Source organism: Cebidichthys violaceus, unplaced genomic scaffold (assembly GCF_023349555.1).
Source record: "Cebidichthys violaceus isolate CVI_PGR_0920_01 unplaced genomic scaffold, fCebVio1.0.p SCAF_14, whole genome shotgun sequence".
NCBI classification, from domain to species: Eukaryota; Metazoa; Chordata; class Actinopteri; order Perciformes; family Stichaeidae; genus Cebidichthys; species Cebidichthys violaceus.
In genome coordinates, this window is record NW_027176307.1 from 652,501 (window position 1) to 674,767 (window position 22,267).

The window sequence follows — 22,267 nt, forward strand, 5'->3', positions numbered from 1 at the left end:
CACTCCTGCACAAAACTAGTCTTTCTTTCTTTCCTTTGGTCCTTCTTCATTTCTTTTTCTTTATTCCCTCCCTTCTGCCTCTCCGTCGTCTTTCTTTTGCTAATATTTCTTCCTCCCTTGAATATTTCCCTTTTATTTATTTTACCTGAACTGCAGTACCGTTCTTATTAATTCCTTCTCTTTCCTTATTCCCCGATTAATTTCTTTATTTGACCCTCAATGTGCCCCTCATCCTTTCGACAAAGCTATGGATACTTAACCAGAAAAACAAAGAACAGAAACATGCTTGAACATAATTGTGTTAAACTAGGCTCCCAAAATGTTTCAATGCCACTGATTGTTAAAATCAGTTGATTTCTGGCTAAAATACACAAGCAATTAATAGCAATGACCCAGAGAGAATATTATAATGACAAGATTTGACATTTTAGGAAATACCGTCATTTACTTTCTTGCCGAGAAATAAATTAAAAGATTCTACCACGACCACTGGCAAATCTGGATCTCACTGGAACTTGTTGGTTTAACACTCACACGGTTTCTGTACTGATTACACATTTTAATGAGCGAGTTTTAGGAGGTGCTGGTAGGAGGATTTTGCCAACTTTGGGCCGAGCCTTGCTAGCTTTTTCCTCCCAAAGTTAATCGGCTGCTGGCTGTAGCTCCATCTTTAGCGTACAGACATGAGAGAGACATTAATCTACCAATCAAAAAGATGTAAAAATGAACAGTTACCATGAGATTTAGCAAAATGATCTAATACCACATAAGAGAGTAAACACTGCCGGGACACTTCACATCTTCTCGTTAACTTCAGTTCATGGTGATTTTATTCTTTCCTGATCTTTGCTTCACTATTCTCTACACTGGCTAGTTATTACACTGAATGTGTTTTTGCCCCATGATTTCAAAGAAAACAGAAAAGAGAGGAGGAGGAAAGTGGACACCTGGATGAGTCCTGAGGCTCTGCAGTGAGGAGGGGAGGAATCAAGGAGGGGAGGAAGAGGGGAGAAGGGAGGGCCATTTCTTTCAGCTGCTACTTCATATGGGTGTGTGTGTGCTGTTAAGTGTGTGTGTGTGTGTGTGTGTGTGTGTGTGTGTGTGTGTGTGTGTGTGTGTGTGTGTGTGTGTGTGTGCGGTCCATATGTGCATTAGTGCTGGAGGAGTTGAACAGGGGGTCATACCAGATGGACACACACAAACGACAGATTCCACCCACTAGCGTCATGTGACCACAATTCAGCAGCTCCCCTGATTGCACGCTATTCCACATACAGTATTTTCACGTTAAAAGCCGCAGCATATGAGCAGGAGATGCTTTGGCGGGCCAGGAAATGAAGAGACATTTTCATTTCATTTCTCCAATTCTGCAAAAGTCATCAAAATGAACAAGTGCTCACACTTCTTTGATTTAAATGCCTCCAAATTGTTCCGTGGCAACTATTTCTAGTCATCGACTCGTTTACATTACACGTGCCGTCGCTATCTACCTATGCATCAAAGCAGGTGTTCTTACTCTGATTGCCGATGGAACACACCTGCTGTAATAGCGCTGCCTGGGACTGGGCCAGCAGTGCAACATGTCTGAAAGTTTCAGCCCACAGAGAGCAGTGCAGCATTTTAGTTAAAGATTTAATATAAGTGGAGCCTGCAAAGCTCTCAGAGACAAATTGCATCTATTGACCCGATCAACCTCTCGCTCACTCTCAACACACACACACACACACACACACACACACACACACACACACACACACACACACACACACACAAACACACAAACACACTCCTCTTAATATCTTCAGCACTCCACTCAGCACTCCATTCCTCACCCAGTAAACTAGCTCTGTGTGTGTGTGTGTGTGTGTGTGTGTGTGTGTGTGTGTGTGTGTGTGTGTAAGTTGAGGTAAAAGGTTAAACGATGGCCATTAAGATTCATCTCTGAGTTCGCTACTGGCCAACCAAACACCCACACACACACACACACACACACACACACACACACACACACACACAGAATCAGATGAGGGTGGCCTCTGTCAGAGTGCAGCAATTGTCTCTCCTCTTCTGTTTGTCTCTCGCCCGTCATTGAGGCCAACTCAAATCACTGAATGCATAATGTATGCAGTAATTGCGCCACTAAAGCAGTGGTTTCCAAAAAAAAGATACTGAGATCACAACAAGCTACTCATTTTTGCTGCTTCTCAATTTTCGGTTTTCAAACTCTTCTTTGGTTAAGTGATTCTAGAGAGAGGCGAGCGTTTTCGTGTTTTATAATTCCTGCATAAATCACATTTTTGTACCGCTGACAATGTCTCTGTGGATCTGCTGCGACATGCCATCGACACGTTTCATAGTATTCACTCTATCTGCCCTCCTGCTGCCTCCCGCGACGCATAAAGGAAGAGAGGGAGGAGGGAGGAGGGTGAGAGGGTGAGAGGGTACGGATAGAGGTGACGAAGAGATGGAAGAATAAAGTGGGGACTGAAGTCATTCCATCTTCACTACAGATTAGAAATCACAGAGCAATTTCCTTGTTTCACTATGTTTACCACACAAAAAGTGTGTGTGTGTGTGTGTGTGTGTGTGTGTGTGTGTGTGTGTGTGTGTGTGTGTGTGTGTGTGCATCGCAGTTAATCCTTTCCTCACTGACTAATTGACTGACTGGCTAACAAGGAAGTAACTGGCTGACTGACAAACTGTCTCATTTTCTCCAATCTGAACTTTTACACACACACACACACACACACACACACACACACACACACACACCATATATACACACAGTACATACACACACACACACACACACACACACACACACACACACACACACATACACACACAGCATGATGACTGAGTGGACCCTGTGTCAATCCCAGCATGCCTCTCTGCTCCGAGGCAGGAGATTCTGTCATCACCACAGTTTCTGTCAAGACGCATCACCGGTAGCCGTGGCAACTAATTAAGACCTGCCTGTCAGGCCTGTGGTCAGTGTGCGTGTGTGGCAACATATACGAATGGACAAACACATTCGTATAATTAACTATCTGTCATAAACACACACACGCACCTACCTACACACACACACACACACACACACTCTTTTGTGGCTACAGCTACTGATTCTGCCAGAATGCATCAGCATAACCGGTGTGTTACTCACCACGACTCAGCAGTCATCAGTCCCACCCACACCCACTTCACACACAGACTCAAATCCTTGTTGTTTTTTGTACCTCTGAGAGCTGATCACAGTGCTCGGTAGTGTGACACATGATGAAGTCAGATATTCTGCTGAAGTAAAAGAGTCAATACTTAAATGTGAAAGCACTCGTTTGAAAGTGAAAGAATTATTAGCTAAATGTCCTTAAAGTATCCAAAGTAAAAGTGTTCCTCTATCTAGCTATATCGTATCATTATTTGATTATTACCGACACATTCATGTGTGGAAGCCTTTTAATGTTGTTGTTCAAAGTGGAGGTAATTTTCACTATTTCATAAACTAAAACGACTAATTAACAAAAAATAAACCGGAATCGATGAAGAATTGGCTCAATGAGGATAATGGGTAATATAATCTGTATCAATAAAATCTTATCAATTCCCATCCCTAGTACAGAATGAGTAAAGTACTTAGCTGTGGATATTTGTCTATCGTTTTTATTTGAATACTTTTTGTCTGTCACTATAGATCTGTCTCATTTCTCAAACAAGCGACTAATATACAGTGTCCAGTTAGCGTCACAACATTAAATCATGTTTAAGCCAGTCGCTCTCTCTCTCTCACACATAAACTACTAGTGAGCGTCCACATCCGCCTTCACCACATTAAGCAGTGAAGCGGCTTCACTGACTGAGAGCTGTGTGTGTGTGTGTGTGTGTACGGTCAGTAATGAGGTGTGACTAGTGTGTGTCAGTGAAAGTTGAGTGATCGGCGTAATGAGCAACAGAACATGGAGGAGCAGAGAGACAGGCGATGGACAGAGGAAGAGGATGTATTAATACCTTCTTCACAGCGATTGATTACACGTCTGAAGGCCGTCTTAGTCTCTGCGAGTTGTTTTCGATGCAGCTGGATGTTTGATGGGACGGATCAAACAATGGCTGCCTATAAGGGAGAGTCCTTTTGTCAGACTTAAGAGAAATCACACCGGTGTTGTCAGGCTGAAATAAGGTTATTGAACTTTATTTATTTCTGGTAATCAGTCCATTTCTGGTAAATTCTTGTGCGATCCTATCTTTTCCACTGATTCTAAACAGTCTGAAACACGTATTTGTTTTCCATGTATGCTTATATAAACAACACAAAGTCAAACCTAAATATTATTTAGTTTAATATATATTTTTGGAAGCTATGTCAACACTTGTAATGCTACCCTGACTTCTTGTTTACACGATCAATTGCTTTTCATTAGAAGCCGCCACAGATGTTTCCTCGCTACTGATTTACATATTAATAAAACTATACTAGCTAAGATATTTCTGAAGTTTTAACGGAGCAACTCAATTTAGAAAAGGACTAGTTTGAAACTAGCTAGTAGTTAAGAAGAACGTAGGAAGACCTTCACAAAGAAACTTGGTAATAGATTCATGAGTAGCTGGTGCTAGATCTCATGTAATATCATTTAGGCTTGTACATCTTCATATATGTAAATAGGGATTCATGTCGCATGTGAAAAGTAGGCCAACTGACTTCAGGAAAAGTCTTTTTATCCTCCGCTACATCTCCTTGGTTAGATCTAAACAGCTCCAGCCGAAAGCTGAAGAATGTGGAAAAAGAAACAGGCCCCTACAAGACAAACAGACGGATTTCACAGCAGAAACCAATCAGTCTCTGCACAGCCAGTTAGCAATGTAAACACACACACACACACACACACACACACACACACACGGGAACAAGGCACAAAGTCCTTCTCTCAACTCTCTGCCTCCGTCTGTGTGAATATGGGTTAACAACTCGTATTTATCCACTTTCTGCTGGTCAAAGGGACGAGGACTTCTGAAGAGACGAGACAAAGGAAATCCAAGTTCTGCATCCTATCAAACCAGCAGAACTTTCCCTCCCTCCCTCCCTCCCCCCTCTGTCTGTCTCGCTGCTCTGTGGTTATCAGCAGATATGGAGGAGGTGAGGAATGAGACGGTGCAGCTGCGAGTGTTTGTTGTGTCAGTCTGCTCTGGTCAGCTCTGTTCTTGCGTAGTTTCTTATCGCACTTCAAACAGATCTTTCTCCTTCTCTTCACCACAGACTTTTATCTGCCTGTATAATTCATTCACCTCCATTTTATGATGGATTACAGTCCGAGTGGTTGGGGCCTGTACATCTAAATAGCTTCTTATCGTGGCTATGACTTCAACCGGCTCTATTGCTTTCTTCAATTAGAAAAAGTTAAGCTAAAAGAACAGAAAAATGGTGACAGTAACACTCTCGGAACTCTTCATTTGTAGATCAAATACAAAAAATGTGTATCCGTATATATCTGCTAGCCCAAGCCATATTTTAGGTATTTGTGGCTTCACCTCTCAAAATGGTGAGAAAGTGCAACTTTGCGAAGCTAACGGCCGTGAAAACAAACCAGTATCGATACTACCCTGGTTGTTAGTGATGAGGTTCAGCACAGAGACTTCATCATGGGATTCAATTTCCATTTACAGGGTTCATGAATTGGAGGCGATTGGATTCAGTACGTGGCAACTAGAAATGCTGCCACTGTTCACGGTCCAAACCTAGAAATAAATCCATTTCACTCCCGTTACCCTCGAATTGTATACATTATTCAAAACAGACAACAACGGCGCTTTAAAACAATAGCAAGGGGATTTTTCTTATCTGCAAATCCTCCTATAGAAAACAGAGAAAGCTTTCTAAAGGATCTTATTGAAAAAGCCCAAAAAGAAAAATCATATCATAGTCCCAAGATACAGTAGCATTACGTTTGTTAAAACATGCTTCATTATACTCCAATAACACACTAAATTGATATCACAGCAGCCAAGAAAAATGATTTACAGTGATTGAAAAATCTTTGTTCACAGTGTCGTTTAGAAGAAGCGTGGCTTCCTAATTCCTTCTTAAGTAGGTGGAGGTTTCTCACTTCTCTAGGATGCGTTGGTTTCGAGCAACAGGCTGTTGATATTTGGGGTTTTTTGGATTCCAAGAAAAAACAGGCGATGTTATTAACGTGACTCATGTTCAGAGGATTCCCAGAAGAGCGAGCGACACGTTGAGCAGCTTTCTACGGTACAAACTCATCATCCAAAGATAAATATAGAACAATCTATTTGTTTTACACGCGCAGTGATGGAGTTAACAGCGCAAACGTTTCCTCTTTTTGTTTCCCTGAAGTAGATTTAGGTCATAAAGTGGAGCGAAATATTGAAAATCATTTCATTTTCAACACATCCAGCCTGACATATTCGACAAGAGAGCGTTTGTGTTCATATATTTGAGGCAACAGGCACCAGAAGATTTAAAATCTTCAACTCTTAACTTCTCATCTTCAACCAACTCGAACGACTAACTAAAACGATCCAAACATCACTTAACTCGGCCTGTTTGAACTTAATCCAGGAGAATCCATTTGGATCTATACGACAGAAAAAAGGGTTACAGGAAAGGTATTGTAGAATAAATTATATTCTAATATTGGCAACTGGAGATATATCATCTAACGGCAGATTACTTGCTATAAACCCACATGACATAAAATCCCTGTCCAGTTTTATGAAGTCCACATTGATAAGCTTTAACATCACCAGTCCAACTAGTTAATGATGACATAGTTATGTTTTGGTCATACACACAGCTAGAAAAATTAAAAACCTGCAGTCGCTCTCCTTCTCCTCTTTCACTCCCTCTCCCACGTCTGCTGCCTCGATTAAAGTCCCCCCCCCCCCCCCCCCCCCTTCAATCCCGCTTGTTCTCTTTGGACCACTAACCTTGATTCACTGTTCTACTCGACTCTGCCTCGGGCTGGGACATGCATTCACACACACACACACACACACACACACACACACACACAGTGAACACAGTCACATGACTTACAAAGATTTACAAGCGACAACACAGTGGCAAACCCTGAACACTGAACGGGAGACACACACATGTACTTGACCATGGTAAAGTAGAAGTGGTTAGTTTGAGGCCAGTGTGAGGGAAAAGTGTGGCTAACCGAAACCACATGTGGCTGACTTTCTCTTGCTCCATCCAGAGGTATGTGTGTGTGTGTGTGTGTGTGTGTGTGTGTGTGTGTGTGTGTGTGTGTGTGTGTGTGTGTGTGTGGAGGGGGAGGTGTGATAGCAAACGGCAGAAGGAGAGGCGAAAGCTAGCCCATGGCTAGACTTTAACCTTTATCTGTCCAGGGACCAGTTGTGCTTGTAGCCGCGCTGCTCTACACTCACAAGGTTACACACTCGGGAGCTGTCCCACTGTAACTACAGCGTTCTGCTGGGGGCCGCTGAGGCAGTGCCACCGTATCAGTCGCGGGTTAAGTGCTTTGCTAAAGGGCCAAAGTCATAACGAGTACAAAGCAGCGCTCGCTAAAGACAAGGCACACATCAGCATCACCGTTTGTGTGTCGGAGAGGACACCGACCACAGTAGTTCTTCAAAATGGGTCAAATCAAAATGTTTGCATCGAAGCGATTACAAAAATGTTTTTTCTCATAATTGTGGCCATTCTGAATATGGGTCATAACTTGAGACTCGCCACCTTTCCTCTGCCGCGCTCGATCATCTGAGAGCCCTGTGGGACTTTTAAAAGTGTCTGGAATACGCTGGCTAATCGCTTTTGTGAAACAGGCCCCTGGGTAACATGACTGCGACAAAACCAGATTAAAACTAGATTAGATATCTTTGCATGGTGATGTACTTTCGAGGGAAATCCACCAGCTAGAGGTCATGCAGAAATGTAAAAGGGGTATTTCAAAGACTGGCTCCAGACGTTCTAAATGTAGCAACTCTGGAGAGATTTAACAATAAACATAGCTTTCAACATGTTCACATCTGTGTACATAACGAATAAGAGCGTTAGTTAAATTCTAAGTATTCTACAGATTGTCACTGGAGGTTTTCATCTCAAACATCCCCACTGAGAGCTCAGCACACACAGACTGCAGTGGTTCGGTTTCAAACCCGCACTTAACTTCATGTAGCTCACTTTGTAGTGAGCGACTAACCCTACGAGACAGAGCGACGCTGTGTGTTAAGGTAGTATTGTATGCATGTGTTTGTGTGTGTGTGTGTGTGTGTGTGTGTGAGGATGAGTGTAAGAGACAGTGTGTGTCATGGGGAGGTAGAGCTGTATCTGCTAACCGTTACTCCGACGAGACAGCTCGCTTGGCTCACACACACACACACACACACACACGCACACACATGAGATGCAAACACACACACACACACAGACACTTGTATTTACCTTTGGCCCAATAGAGACATAGTGACAGTTAACCTTGCCACTTAATACAAAGAGACGGTTTCTTCTACAAAGACTTATATTCAGAGGGGGAATAGTGTGTGTGTGTGTGTGTGTGTGTGTGTGTGTGTGTGTGTGTGTGTGTGTGTGTGTGTGTGTGTGTGTGTGTGTGTGTGTTTGTGTGTGTGTGAGCGTGAGTCAAAGTAAATCTGGCTGAACTGAAAACAGACCAGAGAGAAAACACTAACAAAAGCATTCCGGAACATGGTTGAGAGAGATAGCGAGACAGAGAGAGAGAAGGAGAGAGCGAGAGAGAGAGAGAGAGAGAGAGAAGGAGAAAGAGAAAGAGAGACCTTGATGTGATACAGGAGGGGGTGAGTCAGAGACGAAGGGGTGAGATTGTTGTGTGCCAGCATGACACTGTAGAGAGGAATTTGTTCTTTAGTTTTTATCAGATAAAACATTTACAGAAACGTTGTTGTTTCGTTTGGCAGCTATATGAACTGACTTCAACTGTCAATGGTTGAAGTAAATTCCTTACTTTTGTAGTAATATTTTAGTTAATTTATTTGTTTAACAAAGTTTTCGTTAACATGTTGTAACAAGCTGAACACATGAGTCGATTAGTTGAGTCATCATTCGACATACATTCTTTCTTAGACTATTTTGATAACTGGTTATTGTCCGGCCATAATAAGCAACTCACTTCACTTACTTTACACTAACAGTACTGTATTGCTCTTATTTTCCTTTGTTCCCATGTTACGCCTGTATTGCCATGTGTACAGCGCCCTTAACAATTTCCACCTTAAACAGAATCTACACACTTAATCCCTGTAATACAACACTATTCTGTCTGGATTTGGGAACACAAAATCCCACCCTTGGTTTTTGTTGTGGGTCTTTGGAAGAGGGAAACACTGAAACTGGAGAAACGGGGGAGAGAGGAGGTGGGAGAAAGAGGGGGAACTGGAGGTGGGAAGAGGAGGGAGGAGGCCAAGAGGGGAGAGAGGAGAGCATGAGAAAAGGGGGGGGAGGGTTTGATAAACGTTGTGTTGCTTTGTTTAGGCTAGTGAGCCATAAATTCCAAGGAAAAGGAGGGACGAGGGGAATGAGGTAAAATAACAGTGAGGAGAAACTGGGATGGGGAGAAAAGGAGGGAGTCCTACTTGGATGTGTTCAACAAAAAAGGGAGGCGAGGAGAGATGAACTGACTGACTTTGCTCGACTCCACCAGACACGGTGGAGTCTGCACAGTATCAACATCACTTGTGTGTGTGTGTGTGTGTGTGTGTGTGTGTGTGTGTGTGTGTGTGTGTGTGTGTGTGTGTGTGTGTGTGTGTGTTCCATTGGGGAGTATCAACATTCAAAAAAAGAAATACTTTCACAATAAGACTCTACCTCCCAATGAACACCTCATATGTCCTATTTTGGTGTTTTTCTTGGTTCCCGTGTTGCTCTGCAGCTGTGTGTCCGTTGGTAATTCCACTGCACTGCCTTCTTATCACTTCCAGTGGAAAGGACGCACTGTCTGCACCATTCAAAAGCAACATGCATTCAGTGCTGCTCACTTTTGAAACAAGTGACTTGAGGAAATACGGCCTCGGTAGGTGTCCTAACCCCAAAAAAAACCATAATGACCGTGGACAAACTATTGTTTAGTTCCATGAAAGCACGGAAATAAATCTGAACGGCTGAATGTTTGGAGCTGCCCTGTTCCCTCTGTCAGCTGAAGCTGTTGTTGGTGCAGTATATTTACATTTTAGTACCATACTATGATGTTTACACATTAAGTGTGACCCCCATGAGAAGCATGCATTTCAGTTGCAAAGGCACATTTAAGACTACCAGGAAGTAATACTTTTGAATTCTAACGCCATTTTTAGTCAACACTCCTGCATAGCCACTGGTTTGTAAAAGTGGAGCAGAGCGAAGTAAAAACAAAATGGCAACACCCCCTTTTCATGTCACCATTCCAGACAAATGGGTCACCTGGAACACGTTGGAGTGGGCGGAGTCAAAAGGTCTGGACCCGGGTCTGTTCTGGCTATGACAATATGCATTCCAAGTGCGACTCCAATGCGAGTGTTGGAGGATACAATCTACTGTCCCTGCTCTGTGCAAAAATGCATTTGAGAGTTAGCTGAAGATAAAATGAAGCTTCAAACATTTTACTTTGTGTGTCCAACAGTCCAAAACCCCAAAGATATTACATTTGCAATGCCATAAAATAGAATCTGGAAGCTGCAAATGTTTGGAAATATGAGTTGATAAATAACTTCAATGGCTACTCTATAATCAAATTAGTTGTCAATTAATTTTCTATTGATCACTTGGTTAATCAAACATGCATCGCTTTAATTTCTTTGAGTTTGTGAGTCCTTGGGCTCAGCTCTCTGTACAATATATTTACCAGTAAAGTGGAAAATTAAACGTGACTGAGGGAGATACTGATTTATGATTGCAGAAATCAAAGGTTGATGAGCTTCATATATTAATGCTATTTACAATCTCAATTGTATTCATACAAATAAGGCTTGTTTTGGAGACAATTAAGACATCATTAATCAATACGTAAGCTGTACTCCAGTGTGTTTATCTTCAACATGGAGGACTATTGATACGACTTCATCACACACAGTGTTTCAGTAGAGGCTGCAGAGGACCAACCAGGAAAGTGACAGACAGATGTTCGACATTTAAATGTCTGTCTGCAAACTCCCGCACGCACACACACACACACACACACACACACACACACACACACACACACGTGTCTGTCTGCTGGAGTGATTGACTGTCTGCGTATACGTGTAGGCAAAGGCTGTCAGGCTGACCATGTGTTTGCAGTCATCTGCAGACAGGACGGACACACTCTCTCACACACACACACACACACACACACACACACACACACACACACACACACACACACTGGCTGGCAGACAGACAGACCAAACGACAGATTAGGACGGCAGAAAGACAGATAAAAAAAAAATTGTGTAACATCATTTAGAGAGAGAAAGATAGCTGTGGAATATCTGCTAGAAGATTTAAATCTCAGCTTAGAGGACCAGCATCACGGTGATATGAAGATACATGGTCTGGGATGGAGACGCTAATCTTAATGGACTGGTCATCCGTCTGTGAGCCACTGATTCACACACACACGCACACACACACACACACACACACTCACTCACACACACACACACACACACACACACACACACACACACTCACACACACACACACACACACACACACACACACATAGAGTGGGTTTATATATCTCGAAAGCTTTCTCCTGCTCTTGAACTTAAATCAGCTTAAAGAGCAGAAGAGAGGGTTATTGGAAAGGAGTGTAAGAACAGTAAAAACGAGTGTCTTTTCAGATACCAGGATGTACACGCTGTGGCTGAAAGTGACTGTAGCAGAATGTCCTCTGGGATTTTATCATTGGACGACACACAGAGATCAGGAATGAGACTCGATATGGTATACTGCACAGAGATTGCTTATGGCTACGTGTGTGTGTGTGTGTGTGTGTGTGTGTGTGTGTGTGTGTGTGTGTAAAGCTTCATGACAGATGTCGTCTTAACTGGACTAATGGAAACCACTTCAGCCACTGCCTTTAGCTACACACACACACACACACACACACACACACACACACACACACACACACACACACACACATATAGACAAACACAAGTGCCCTTTGGTCATGTCTATAAAGCCAGTCCACCTGAAGGTTAACATGAAGCGGCTCATTCCTTCATACACATACACACACAGCTTTGTTGTCACATTTAATCAACATAGAGACAAAGAAAATGCTGCCAAATGTAAAGCAAAACAAAACAAAGAGCGTCTTTTTATGGACAGTTTGTCTCCGTCTTGAACACATTCTGATGTTGCCTGCCACTTTAGAGGCGTATTCTTATCTTAATTTGTCTAAAGTGTCTCTTTAGGAGCTTTGAGGGTGACAAAAATAGCCACAGCAAAGACACTTTAAAGGCACATGCCCCCTAAAAAAGTCATACTTCCCATTGAAACACTGCTCAAAGATCATTTTGGGGCATCTTGTCACGTGTTGTGTAGTTCATAGAAGAGGAAGACAAGAGAGGGTAAGAAACAGATTCAAGCGAGGACGCCTGGTTACACTTTAACCAACTGAGTCACAAGAATTTCCCGACCACAGTATCATCAAACATTTGCCAAACACGTGGGACAAAGTTCAGTTAACAACAGGAAAACTGGAGATTTACTGCAGATGGGAAATTGAAAACTTGACTGGATGTGGAGGATGTTAAGTCTTTGGAGATGTGAGGAAGTCACAATAGGAACATAAAATTACAGAACTGGCTTTAAATTAGATTTTGTGCCTATAAAACTCGAAATGAATGGAGATAAGTAGTAAATACACAGCCAATCAACCAAATCCACTTCAAATGACTAAATCGGTACACCGTTTCTTTAAAACACTACAGCTTTATTAATTTCTACCTCATCTACAAACTATCAGGTAAGAACTCACAGTCGAGTGTAATCTAGTGAGATTAGTGAGAGCAGATGTAGAACCTGCCAAATCCCCTTTCAAGAACATGTCCTGCTTAATATGAACCGACAGCATTTCTGCCTCGCTGGGCTTTCATTAGGTCTCTATTATTTTTGTATTAAATAATTTGGGTTTTGGAGCGTAGCGCTACAAATCCTGTGCTTGACTCCCACACTCATAAAAAATAAAAAAAATGTAAAAAGAGAAATCAAAGCTTATTTCTCCGTTTTTTAAGGATTAGCCAGAATGTGACCTTCACTGTGGATTTATTTGTCTTTGATTTTTTCGTAAATATACACGTAACCAACATGTTTGCTTTGATTCTGTCACACAGCAAGGCCTTGTGGGATACCAAACCACAGTTCCACAGTGATCTCTCTGAGAGACCCTGCAGTGTGAAGTGACTGCGGAGTATTTTACCAACCTGTCACTTTCACGACCAAAAAACAACTCCCTCATTAACAACCGTCCGCTGTGAGCGTTTGTGTGAGAAAGTGAGAAAGACAAGAGGGGGGGAGGGGGGAGAAGAGAGAGGACATGTGTGAGACCGAACGAGCGGATGTGTCGTTGCCGAAGTGGACAGTTAGAAGAAGAAGCGTGTGGTCGGATGCTGCAGGAACAAAGTTACTCAGAGCTCCCTTTTATTAAAGACCAGGCTCCACTGAACAAACAGCACCTGGAAACTTCAAACCTCCAGACAGCTGTCTGACTACACAAAGACAGACAGAGACAGACGAACACAGCAGGGGAGACCCACCGACAAATGGCAAGTAGATTACCAGACAGACAGGTGGGCAGACTCACAAAGACAGACAACTGCAAACCAGTGCACTTCAAAAGGTTTCATCGATTAGAAGTAAGTTTGTCATTGCAGAAATGAATCCCGGGGAGCGAGTAGCTGTAGACAAGCGTCTGAGAGGCACTGAAACCATTTTGACATTTCATCAAATGGTTCGAGCAAGAACCATATAGTTCTAAAAATCACTGCACACTGCACTTTAATACTGGATTATAAAGGTGTTAGTAATATTCTAAAAGACGGTGTATAATGAGCGTGAAGTCTAAGTGGGATGGTCGGTGAAAGACGGGATGATTGTGGAAACAGTTAGATCATTTCAAAAGGACGTCTACACATCGAAAAGGGAACTTCCGGTGACAGTTAAAGGGAAGACTGTGGGCTTGCGATGACAACACTAAAGACGATGACAAAGGCGATGATGATGACGGTGACGGATGAAGCTCAGCTCTCGGCCGGCCACTCGTAACTCACCCTTCTCAGCGCGCCCCATGTGAGCTGGGTCCAACCGAAGCAAAGCAGAGGATAATAAGACAAGAGTTAGATTGGAAAGCATGCACAGGTGAATCATCACATACAGAAGGGAAAAAAGCTGTGTTCTGTCCAGTATCAAAACATCTGACACCAAGCACTTTCTTTTATACATTTCTTAATATGTTCTACATCAATTCCAATTTTGGATTGTGTTTTCATTCAGACAGTTATAGAAAGGCGCAGGGATGACGTATTTTTGTAGCATCGCACTGGTTCCCTCGAGAAAAATCCAATGGGATATTTCCATTGGATTTTGGATTATTGCAGAAAATAACAGGTCTTGTAGCGAAAGCAATATGTGGAAAACATGTAGCCTAAATTGCATTGGCTTAAGTTTGATATATAGTTGTATGCAAAGGGGTCAGACTCAAAAGTAAAGCAAAACCTATGACGTAGTATAAAGTAAAGTATAACTAACAAATCCATTTTTAATGTACAAATTCTGCTCAGCAGCAGCAACCAAATGCACCGACAGCTTCCGAAGTCATACAAAAATAAAAGCAAACATATCTGTATCAAAACAAAGTAGTGGGGACAATCTGACGACTTGCACATGTTCTCTAACACAAACTCCAACCTTTAGCCACCAGATGCCCAACCTCAACCTCGACCCTTCACCTCATGGTGACCCTAAAAATAAGCATTTTCCCAAGACTGTCGTCACCTGCCGCCACTTCTCTCAATCCCTTTCTCCCTTACACACACACACACACACACACACACACACACACACACACACACACACACACACACCAGCCAAGACTATATTTGAAAAATCATTATCACCACACAAGACTACACAACTGGTACTGATGCTGCTCACATCTGTGTGTGTGTGTGTGTGTGTGTGTGTGTGTGTGTGTGTGTGGGGGAAGAGAGACTGTGTGTGTGTGCGTGTATGCACTGTAATGTAATTAATCAACTGAGAGTGTTGATTACTTAATCTGTCATTAGCCAGCCATGTGTGTAAGTGTGTGTGTGTGTGTGTGTGTGTGTGTGTGTGTGTGTGTGTGTGTGTGTGTGTGTGTGTGTGCGAGGCAGCGGGGTGTTTCTAGGCCCCCTTGTACCGACAGCTGTGACCAGAGCCAAACAGGGCAGAGCGGAGATTGATGTTACTGGACTAATACCATCATTCATCAGGGATGTGATATTTCAGGGATTTGTTTTGGACGCACTGCCTCCCTTCATTTCAAATGAGACTTTCACACTTTCTTGCGTTTCACTTCCTGCTCGCTGACTGAGGATTCGCACTAATCACGTCACAGTGTTTCCATCAACCTGTTTTTATGTAAATTTTCAAACTGTGCATAATTTGCCTGAATGGAAACAACACAATCTAATGGCGAAACGTTGAACTATTGAGTTATCAGCTTGCCTGAGGTGAAAAAGAAGTGAATACATAAAAAAGATACACCTTGATGTTGCAGTACCTGCTTCTTCCACTTCAGACTATATGTTCATGTCGTGCTGCTTCTCACTGGGCCTTGAATCCACTCCACCAGAGAGAAAGACTAAAATGAATGAACTAGATGGAGGTCCTTGTTCCCCTATTTCTATCAGCATGTTAAACAACAAACAAACTTGTTGATTAATCAATTAGTCGAGCTTTGAGAAATAGCGACGGACACGTTTTACCATATTCTCACAGTCTGTGGACTAGGATCACAGCTAATGATTGTTTTCATTATCGATTGTGCTCATTTTTAGGGCTGTCCTCAACCAGTGAAATTCTGTGTCGACTAACAATTGCATACATAAAAAACAAAGACATACAAATGTGTTGATTAAACCAGCAGATCTGTAAAACTGAGTTCCTCCACAAACAATCACAAAAAACGGCCAATTAGTCGGCCGTCCTACTGATTATATTCTGGAGTCATCGTTTAATGTACAAAATGTCAAAAATTGTGAAAAATAAATGTCAATGACAGTTTCTTAAGGCCCAAGATTACGTCTGAAAATCGCATATTTTGTCTTAAATACAGTTAAACCTGAAGATATTCAGTTTATAGTTGTCTAAAACTGCAAACCATTGCAATGAAGAGCAAGTGAATGTTTGACATATTGTTTGAAAAATGGCTACAATCAAAGATTAATCTTCTGTAGATCGAGTAACTGATTAATTAAAGGTCTATGAAGGCAGGTAAACGAAGCAGCGATGTCACACCATGATGTATCAGAGCTCTGCTTCTTCATTAATAACGTATACATATCATTAATCATCATAAAGATAGACCAATTGAGATGTCTTATTTTGCCAAAATCGCATTGAACCTTCACAACGTTTCTTCTCATGAGCACCAAAGCGTCCTCTTGTGCACAGCGTGGTGCATGGAGTCTGAATCATGTGTGTCAATCATGTCATGTTCTCACTCTCCCTCATCTTTAACTAAAGGCTAAAGGTTGCACAGTCGCTGTGTGTCGCTAATCCAGTTTTCAACACAAACCTTCAAATTCATTCATCCACACACACACACGCACACACACACACACACACACACACACACACACACACACACACACACAGAGACGGTCTAATGACGGATTAGCTAATGAATTCTCTCAACAGATTAATTACATTTACACACACACTTGCATGCTTGTGTGCGCACAGACTTCATCCCCAAACGACTGAAGATATGAGCCTGTACTTTCAAAGAGACGTTTTTTTTTCTTCTTTGTTTTTAATCTATCACTAAATTGAAATCTGTAGAAACAGACAGGCTCTGGTGCAAAAGTGGCGTTTGATTTGAAGAGAAGACATTAAGATGGATCTGAAAGACAGCGGACTGAAGCATTACTCATAAAAGAGAAAATAAACAAAGCATTCTCTGATTTGGTGCCATGTTACATGGCACGAGTAGAATGAGAAGGCCGCTTCGCATGAACGTGAACGAGAGGCAAACATTCCACATGCTCATCTTTGTGCCACTGTACTCCGGAGGGCTTAAAAGCATCGGCCTCCCTCTTTTCTCTTTAAGTGACAGCAACACACATGAGTCGACACACACATTCGCTCGACAAACACACACACACACACACACACACACACACACACACACACACACACACAGGGCATGACAGAGAAACACACAGACACTCACACACACACACACACACACACACACACACACACACACACTCCCTCCCTCCTGCTATTTTCACAGTCTCTTGAGTGGAGAAGATGCCCACGGCCAAAAAAACCAATGGTTGCATTTCTTTTTTTTCTTTCTTTTTTTACCCCCTCCTCCTCTCCTCTTTTCACTATCACTTTCTTTCTCTCGCCTTTCTGGGGGAAAACACACCATTTTTTTTTCAGCTTCCAAATAGAGCCAAAAAGTAATTATAATCAAACCAACTTGGTCCTAATGTTCAAAATACTAAAATAATTTACAATTATAATTAAACCAGCTCAGATGTGGTGTTCAGCAGCAGCGACAGCCTTCTAATTCGTCTGGAGACGCTAATGGAAAACAATTATTTCACTTCATTAAGATTAAAGACGCCTGGAATCTGTGTCACAGCTCGATCAGAGAGGAGACAGATTTAGAAAGTTGTCAAATTAACATAAACTCGGTTACATCCGTTCACATTTATTACGCTGGCTTTGTGAGCGATAGGCCAAAACAAAACTGCCGCAAAACAGCGTGATAAGAAGAGACGAGGGAGAGGCAGATTTAAATAAATGCCTTAATTTATAGTTTGACTTTCTAAATGGGGAAACAAGCAGATAAAGAAGGAAATGAGACAGATTGAGAGGAAAAATCTTCTCAATACAAACTCAAAGTGACTTTGTTCAAATGTGATGGACGGTTTTTAAATCTGTGCCACTGATTTCCTCGTCCTTGTCCGTGATTTCAGAGAGCAACGGCTGCTGATGCTGCACCACAACACGCATCTCTCATTATTGGCTTCTGATCTAATGATCACCACTTTTTCCTCAGTGACAGTTCACACTGACTGCAGCCTATTAACCCCATCGGCGTCATCCATTGTGATCAAATAAAAGTGCTGTCAGTGGCGGAAGCGGCTGTTAAATCTTCCATGCATTCTGCACCCTCTTTGCATCAAATGCAAAGAGAATGTGATGAATCCACGTTGCCTTCAAATTTCTCATCAATTAGGATTCACAGTGTAACCACAGAATGGGATGGCAATAACCCTTTTATCCCTGGGAACTGGGTCCTCTCATTGCAATCAAACGATCATGTTCCTGCATCTGATTTCCGTAAATTAACACTGTTGCTTGCTTTTATTCAGAAATGTATACTTTTTTTTTTTTATTCTGCAACACAACCAACTGCAACTTCTCTTTCCCAACCCCCTTTCCACACTGTTGACAGCCCACCTCCACCCTTTGTAAAGCAGCATCAAGTCGCTAGTATTTACTTGCAAATTAACAGCACTTAAATTCCCCAAAGAGGCCTCAAAAGAAATTCCACACATTTGCTACCCAGAGGGCCAAATGGCCACAAGGGAGGGAAATAAGGGAGGAGGGGTGGGGGGGGGGCAATAAAACGCTCACAGATGAAGTGGTAATTAATGTGGAATTTCTATGCAAAGCATTAACAAGCCTAAGCGAATACTGAGGCAGAAAACGACGTTCTTGTGCCATTTCTGGTGATTTTCCAGTGCTTCAATGGAGCGCGGTGTGTCCGTTATTACCGTCTTGTATAGTTTGAAGTGTGATTTTGGAGGTGAGCTTTCTAACAGCTGTGTGGGTCTCTGTTTGTGTGCGCGCGAGCGTGCGTGCGCGTGCGCGTGTTGGAGTTCAGAGACGAACAAACTGCTGAATGCGTAAATAAAACCCACAGCAGCCACGCAGACGGAGACGCAGGTACGAGAGAGAGTTTTTGCCTGCGCGAGACACCGCGCAAGCTGCAGAACAAAAAAATGTATACGGACTTTTGTTTTTTCTCCGCGTGCGATCAGTCCTGCACCAGAAAACACGTCTATAGGGTGTTCCCTTCTGGAGTTCATTTAGGGTACTTTTGCATATTGGCATTGTCCCGGAGCGCTGCAGGCAGCAGTTTTTTTCCCTCTCTCTCCACGGAGTGCATACGTGTTTCTGCAGAATAGACGGACGAAACGGTAGCAGAGACACTTTGCGAAGCGGGTCACTGTCTGAACTAAAGTCCAGGAGAAAAGGTCCCATGCATCCACGGATAATTTATTGAAGAGTTGTAATGTCATGGTCGTGCACACGGTTGCATGTAGTTTAACTATTACTATTTTTGAGTTTAGGTTCATGCCCTCCGCATTGCTGACAGCCCATAAAAAAAACACATCCGACATCATAAATCTTCACAGAGTCTGATTGTATAAAAGATAAAAACCGGTGTATTCGGAATAAAAATTACTCCTCTTCATCTTTTTCTCTCCTTTAAGTTAAACAACGCGGCGCAAAATAGATTAATCCATGCAATCAAACAGGCGATCGGCGTACAGGCGATATTCCCCCCAACATTAGGTTTTTATTGCATTCAGCGCGAATAAAGTTGGAGCAGAGGAGGATCATTTGGTTTGCAAAAGAGCCGAGAAGCTCACGGCCATTGCCTCGTACAGAAGAGCCAACAGTCCTCTCTGAAGACTTTAAACACACCACAGACTACAGAGAACCACACCGACCAGATCACTGTAAAAAATGTGCATATTACAAGCCATCACCGGGACATTAACTGCGGATATTGTGGTTATTAGGGTGCGATCTCCGTAACTTTTTTTCCTCCATTCACGCGCTGCTCGCGAGGCGGTGGTGGCACGGCTCAACGGTGTTTCTTATCACTGCACAAGCGTCCCACTCTGCTTCTAATACACGCTGTATTCATATTTCAAGCAATATTGTTAATTAGTTTGAAACCTTCAAGATAAGAGTGTACAACCGAACTATTGGGTCGTTATGCGCAAGTAAAAACCGAACTACTTGTCAAACAGGCTGAGTTCAAACAAGAGCCGACCGCCTCACAGAAGCTTTTAAATAACCTACGACTCGCTAGTAACGCAAGAAAAACCTTTCCTATTATAGCAAGCGGTGACAAAAAAAAGAACTCCTTCACTCCACGAATCGTGAATGTCTCGCATCCGAGGGTTGTTGTTTTTTTGCCACAAAGCGATAAAACAGGCACGACGGTACATTTTTCAACACGGAGCCTAACTTTTCTGCTGCACCTAAACACACCTGTCAAAGAGATGCATACGCTTACACGGATGGAGAAAAAAGCGAGAAAAATAGTCCAAACTTTCCAAACAGAAGACACCGTTAACTGTCTTATTTTCCCCGTGCTCGTCCTTACCTGTCGGTATCTGGCCGGAGATGTTCCCAACTGCCGAAAAGAGAAACAGGAGTCCCAGGAATACGGAGAAAAGTGTATCCATGTTTTAAAACGTGGCCGCGTTTGAGTCTGTAACAGTTTTCCCCCCCGGAAAAAGTTCTTTCCTGCGAGTTCTCTCCCTCTTCGCCTCCGTCTTCAGTCTTCTTTATTTCTCTCTTTTAATCGTGGGTTATTATTCCTCCTGTTGTTGTGGATTCAACCGCTCCATTCTCTCCTTTCTCCGGTTTCTCTCTTTTCGCTTCCTATGGGCTCTCGCGGACACTACACTTTGTTTCACGCGGAGTGAGGGAGCGCGAGCGAGCGAGAGAGAGAGAGAGCGAGAGAGAGAGAGGCACAGCGAGCGAGCGCAGCAGAGAAATTGTGTGACGTCACGAGGCAGGAGTTAATTGAAAAAAAAAACACAAATTAAAAGAAACAATGTAGCAAAACACGTATTTATTGTAGTGTAATGGGTATTGTTTCAATGTTGCATTTTTTGTGTTATTGTGTCACTTAATTGTTATATTATATGTTTCACATTAATATTTAATTTTTAATTCAAATTTTTTCATAAATTGCACATGAATGTAATCACATCCACCACTTAACGTTTGACAATACATCTAAATTGTATGGGGCAACGAGTATTGTTTGTCATATTTATTTTCACCATTAGGTGAATCAGGTAATTCAATTGTCAAACTATATCTCCTATTTGCATGCATACTCGGTGGTGGTAGTACTTTACTTGAGGTACTTGCTCTTAATAACTTGGGCATTCCCATTTCTTTTACTTCAAACATTAAACGTTTTACTTTTTACTCCCCTACATTTATTTGACAGTTATTGTTACTTTTCAGGCAAAAACGGTTTTATGCATAACATTTTATCGGTTTATATGATGTTTGTTTGTTAGGCTATAGATTATAATAAAAGTAAAAATAAGCTTTACCTTTACAACAATGTTAACGCATCAATAATAATGATCTACTACTGAATATACATAATGCTAAAACTTTCTGAAACAGGGCATTCTACATGATGAGTACTTTTTTGTTACTTTAAGTACATTTTCAGATCATACTTTTGTATTCCTACCAAGCTAAAGTTTTTGAATTCTGGGCTTTCACTTGTAATGGAGTAGTTTTTTCTTATGTTGTGTTGTTACTTTAACCTAAAGGTGCGAAATTTGATATTTAGAGCAATAATGAAGCAGCAAACAACTATTTGCCTCCCTCTCTGTGTGTTGTAATCTGAGCTTCTCCATTCTTTGCTGACATAGCCGGGCTGGCCATGCATGGTTTTAGTGAATGTTTGTGAATGCTCTACAGAGGTGTACTGCCCACCCTCCGGTTCACCCTCAGGTATACACCTTAGCTCTGTCGCCACTGTTGCCGTTGTTTGTACTGTTAGCTCAGCCATCGCCATGTTGAGAACCAGTGAAAGGCAATAGAGACGAAAAATTTCCACAGCCTCCACGTGGCCAGACAAGTCAATAGGTTTAAACATTGAAACACATTCTTGCCAATGAATAAACAGGGACAGCTCTGGTCGGCTCACTGACAACCGTTCTGACACAAAAATATCCTGGCACAGTCCAGGACCGCTGTCCTGCTCTGGGCCCCCGGAACCATTTAGCCACA

The 22,267-nt window shown here is 42.3% G+C and overlaps 1 protein-coding gene across 26 annotated transcripts in view; it reads right to left on the minus strand.

The window, feature by feature from the left end:
• ptprk (protein tyrosine phosphatase receptor type K) overlaps nt 1–20,922 on the minus strand; it is a 100,199-nt gene extending 79,277 nt beyond the window's left edge. For 23 of the 26 annotated variants that reach the window (XM_068708392.1, XM_068708391.1, XM_068708377.1 and 20 more), the window contains exons 1-2: nt 20,607–20,922; nt 14,254–14,277 (exon numbers count right to left, since the gene is read on the minus strand). In XM_068708392.1, the coding sequence (XP_068564493.1) occupies nt 14,254–14,277; nt 20,607–20,688 (106 nt within the window). In that variant the 5' untranslated portion in view covers nt 20,689–20,922. The remainder of the gene's footprint in view (nt 1–14,253; nt 14,278–20,606) is intronic. The other 3 variants (XM_068708393.1, XM_068708382.1, XM_068708374.1) reach the window with 1 other exon arrangement.
• Between the last annotated feature and the right edge of the window lie 1,345 nt (nt 20,923–22,267).